Here is a 4,323-nt window from a genome sequence, read left to right on the forward strand (position 1 = left end):
AAATGCTCAGTCACAGTCATCCGGAGCAGAAGTATTTACCATCAGCATGCTGTGTCTGTGAACAAAAAATAAAGGAACAGAGTATTGTTAACATAAAAAAAAAAAAAAGATTTGTATCATGCTAAAGCCCGTCATAACCTTTTAGATGACAGCTGGATTTATACTTTTCATAAATATATATAAAAATATTTTGTAGTTCTTTTTCAGATTTCACTCATTGATTTGTTGTAGTACCATGACGTCACTTGATGAACGTGTTACCAGGCTGTCTCATGTTCTAATTTTATACCCAAAAGAAATTGTGTTCCCATTCTTTTATTGACTTTGTAATATAAAGCAACCAATGATTGTACTATTATTATCTATTTTACTGTTTAGTTTAAAAAAAAAAAAAAAGAATGCACAATGCAGATAACAATTTGTAATTGCAACAGTAATGTCTTTGGATTGGAAATTCATTGTCTGCCTTTAACCCAGTGTTAGGGTGGGTTGGGTAGCCACCAGCTCCAGTTTTAAGCCAGTGCCTTGGTGAAGGGCACTGACAGGAGAATCAATCTAAAATACATTTTTGTGATGACGGGGTAAATGGGGGTAAATTGGAGGAACCCCATGCAAACACATGGAGGACATGCAAACTGCACAGCTAGGTTTCGAACCTGTAAGGCGAGACGGCTAACCACTGATCCACTGTGCTGCCTATTTAGAATGATACAATGCAGAGAAAACAACCACCTGTCTCATGTTCATGACTTTGCTTGATAAATGACTGAAATGATCTTTGCAGCAAGCAATTATTTTTCAAAGAGAGCATAAATCGGAAAAGCTTTAGAACAGCAAATGTGTAAAAGCTGACATGAACTGAATAGGTTGAATTTTCTTTCATTTTACACTACTTCACGCCTAGAAATCATGTTACACAAAAAAAAGGGAACTTGCTCTACATTAAAGCTGTCTATATATCAGCTAGCTTTGCTGTCTCATGTGACACCTTGCAAGCAATTCCAAAAGTCTATATATAGTAAACATCCTTTAAAGTATTAAACACGCTCACTGTTGTAGCCTAAACAGGGGTGGCATCCCTGTAGTACTCAATAATCCCTCTCAAGATTTCCAAACAGAGTCCCATGTGCTACAGCAGTGGCAAGCAGATGACATGCAGCATTAGAGATGGAGTGAAGAAGAGAGAAGGAGAGGAAAACAAGGAGGGAGGGTTGGGGTGGAGATTGTCGAGCTGTTGCTCTGTGTTATGTGTCATGTAGAAGCAGACTGGAGAGGAGAAGAGGAGGTATCCGACGGCAGGGGAAAGCTGAAACCCCCAGGGGGGAGGTTTGTGTCAGCCACATGCTCCGGCTGGTCCTCACTGAGCCAAGCCTTTTGTTATGCTGATTTACTCTGTCTTTTGTCCAAGACACTGATGGAGTGCGTGTGTGTGTGAGGGAAGAGGGTGAGAAAGACTGACAGAGTTTAGAACATATTGCAGCCTATATGTAGAGTAGACGTATCAATAATCACATATTTAGAGGATATAGAAAATAATAGCAGCACCTAGCAATATCTTATTGTCCGACACCACAGTTAAAAAATACAAATTGGAAATGTTCAATTGATGATGAGACTGGGTGAAAAAGTTGTTGATCCAACTCTTTGGTAATCTTTCGGGGTAATGTTTTGTTATGTTGGATTATAAATCTATTATAAAAAAAAGAGGGTTCCATCATTTTCTCTCAGTTATCATTCAGTATTCGATAACTTTGCAGCCACCGGTGCAAGAGATGTGTTGGAGAGGTGTTGTCATCACATATAGCTGTATGATGACATATATTGGTCCAAGCAGAAAATTTGACTTGTTCACCATCAACATTAGTCACGGTGGCGGTGACAGTAGGTTCAATATAACAGACATAAAAAAGGCAATACATCGCTAGGCGGTAATGAACAGCAACACATTACAGAAAGGTTCGCTGGAAGATGTAATGTTTGTAAAAAGCAGGAGGGAGTTTATACGTTTGCTTTCTGTCACTTACAAAAGAGATTAGGAGTCTAAAAGCATGGCAACACCAAACTCTGTATACTCACAGCGTATATAAAATCATAATTTACACCTAAAAAAACATGAAACTTTATTCAGGCAAGCACTGTATCCTTTAGAAGCAAATTTGTCGGAATTGTTTGGAACTTTTATTATTACTATTATTTTGCCTTTAAATGTAAGGAAAACCTCTGTTTCCCAGAGCCAAAGGTAACATCCACAAATGTCTAGTCCACAGTCCAACACCAAAAGATATTTAATTTACAATGATAATCAAAAAGAGGAAAGCAGAAAATCCTCACATGGGAGAAGCAACCAGGGGGGAAAAAATGCCTCAAGAGATTAATCGATTGGCAAAATAGTTGCTGATTAATTTTCTGTTGCCCGACTCATCGATTAAGTGAAGCTGATTCTGGCACTGGAAGGATGAGAAGTGAACGTAATCAAGGGGATAGTAGAGTGAGACGAGGAGTGTAACACACACACACACAGAGAGAGAGAGAGAGAGAGAGAGAGAGAGAGGTTGACAGAGGGTGGCCCTCTACCCAGCGTCCAGCCCCCAACTTTGACGTCACAGGCTGAGAGACACAAAACAAGCCACTCTCAGCTGAGCTCCTCACTCGATTCTTCACTCACACACACTCACGCCTGCCCTCAGACACTTGCTCTGACACTCGCTCAGCCCTGAGCCACGGTGCGTACAATCATCGTCTCTCCACCACAACACTGCACTCCAGCAACAAGAAAACCACTTGGTCTCTCACTCCTCAGGACTGAAACATGCTCCGTCTCTTGTGAGTGATGCACGGTTCTGTATGAAGCTGCCGACCGGAGCACACGCGGCAGAAAGGAGCTCTCCACAACCCCCCAAATCCCCCAACCTGGACCCCGTCCCAAAGAGGCAGCAGATGTGACAGAAGAGGAGTGGCGGAGAGAGAAAGAGAGAAAGACAATCTCCCCCACCCCTCCTTCCCTCATCTGGGAGAACAATACCCAGCCTCCAGTAGGAGAGGGTCAGCTTTTGTCCTTCTCCCCACGGTCCCGCTCAAGAGCTGAGAGCAGACAGACGCGGTGACACATTGACCTGCTGCTGTGAGAGGAGAAGACAGTGCAAGAACAGTTGCTGCGCTTTTTCTGGGTTTGATTCAGTACTTGGATAGCTCCCGAGCGGCATACCAGCCTGTGAGCGTGTGTCCATGAGCGTGTAGATTCAACTGGTTTTGTTCGGAGACAGAGAGACGCAGATGCAGCCCCCCTGTTCGCTCCAGCTTGGCCTCTGCGGCCCCTCTCCGTCCCAGGGATCCCAGGGCAGCAATGCCGGCCTCCAGCAGCTGGAGGAGAAGCAGCTCTTTGAGAAGTTTTGGAGAGGGACTTTCAAGGCTGTGGCCACACCAAGACCGGAGAGTGTCATCGTGGCCAGCATCACCGCCCGCAGGAGGGTGACCAAGTGAGTTCTCTACTGTCTGATCGCAGTCACACATCTTGTGTTTGTCCAGCCATTTGAAACATGTTTGCTGTCCAGCTTCTCCGGGGAGAGTTGTCAAAGATCTCTCCTTTGCAACACATGCTTGTTTATACAAAACATCAGCAAGTGGTTGTGGAGAGATTGCTAAGAAGGACACAGATTGTTTGTTTGTTGACAATATTCTAAAGGTACTGATGCCAGTACCACTTAACTCATCTTTTGTGTCACATACTGTAACCTTGTTGTGTGCACATACCAATACACTAGCTCACAAGACATTTGATTCCAAAAGGTCCTAGAAGTTACTGTAAGATATTTTTTTGAGAAATTCACATTTGATGTTGGATTTTTTTCAAGTCACACAAAGAACAAGTTGATCATATCTCCCAAAGTCAGTCTAGTCCCAAAGACCATGCTTGTGGTAATTTACAGGTCAACAGACAGCTATCTAGTTGAAAACTGCTGTAAATTTGGATAAAAAGTAACTCTCATGAATGTCTTGGTGGCATTAAACCATTGTTTCAACAGCATTTCACTGACTATGTTTTAACATGTTAGAACCTGCTATTCTCTTGAAATACACTCAGATAACAGTTATGAATACCTTCAGTTTTTATCCAAATTCAGCCCTCCTTGACACCTTTACCATCTTTTGACCCACAAATGAGTGTTTACAAGGGCATCAAAACATGTCTTTGGTGTCAATTTATCACCAAACACTCATTTGTATGATCTCTCTTCGCTTTTGCATGCAGTCGGACACATGTGACATACAGCCAAACACAGCTGGCGTGAGCAGTGCAATGTTCAGTTAATTGTCCCCTGTAAA

The 4,323-nt window shown here is 42.7% G+C and overlaps 1 protein-coding gene across 1 annotated transcript in view; it reads left to right on the top strand.

Annotated features, from left to right (window-relative positions):
* The first annotated feature begins 2,631 nt into the window (after positions 1–2,631).
* The window catches only part of srrm4 (serine/arginine repetitive matrix 4), a 58,079-nt gene continuing 56,387 nt past the window's right edge, over positions 2,632–4,323 (top strand). The window contains exon 1 of the mRNA XM_051423890.1: positions 2,632–3,476. Within this exon, the coding sequence (XP_051279850.1) occupies positions 3,274–3,476 (203 nt within the window). The 5' untranslated portion in view covers positions 2,632–3,273. The remainder of the gene's footprint in view (positions 3,477–4,323) is intronic.

Source organism: Dicentrarchus labrax, unplaced genomic scaffold (assembly GCF_905237075.1).
Source record: "Dicentrarchus labrax unplaced genomic scaffold, dlabrax2021, whole genome shotgun sequence".
NCBI lineage: Eukaryota > Metazoa > Chordata > Actinopteri > Moronidae > Dicentrarchus > Dicentrarchus labrax.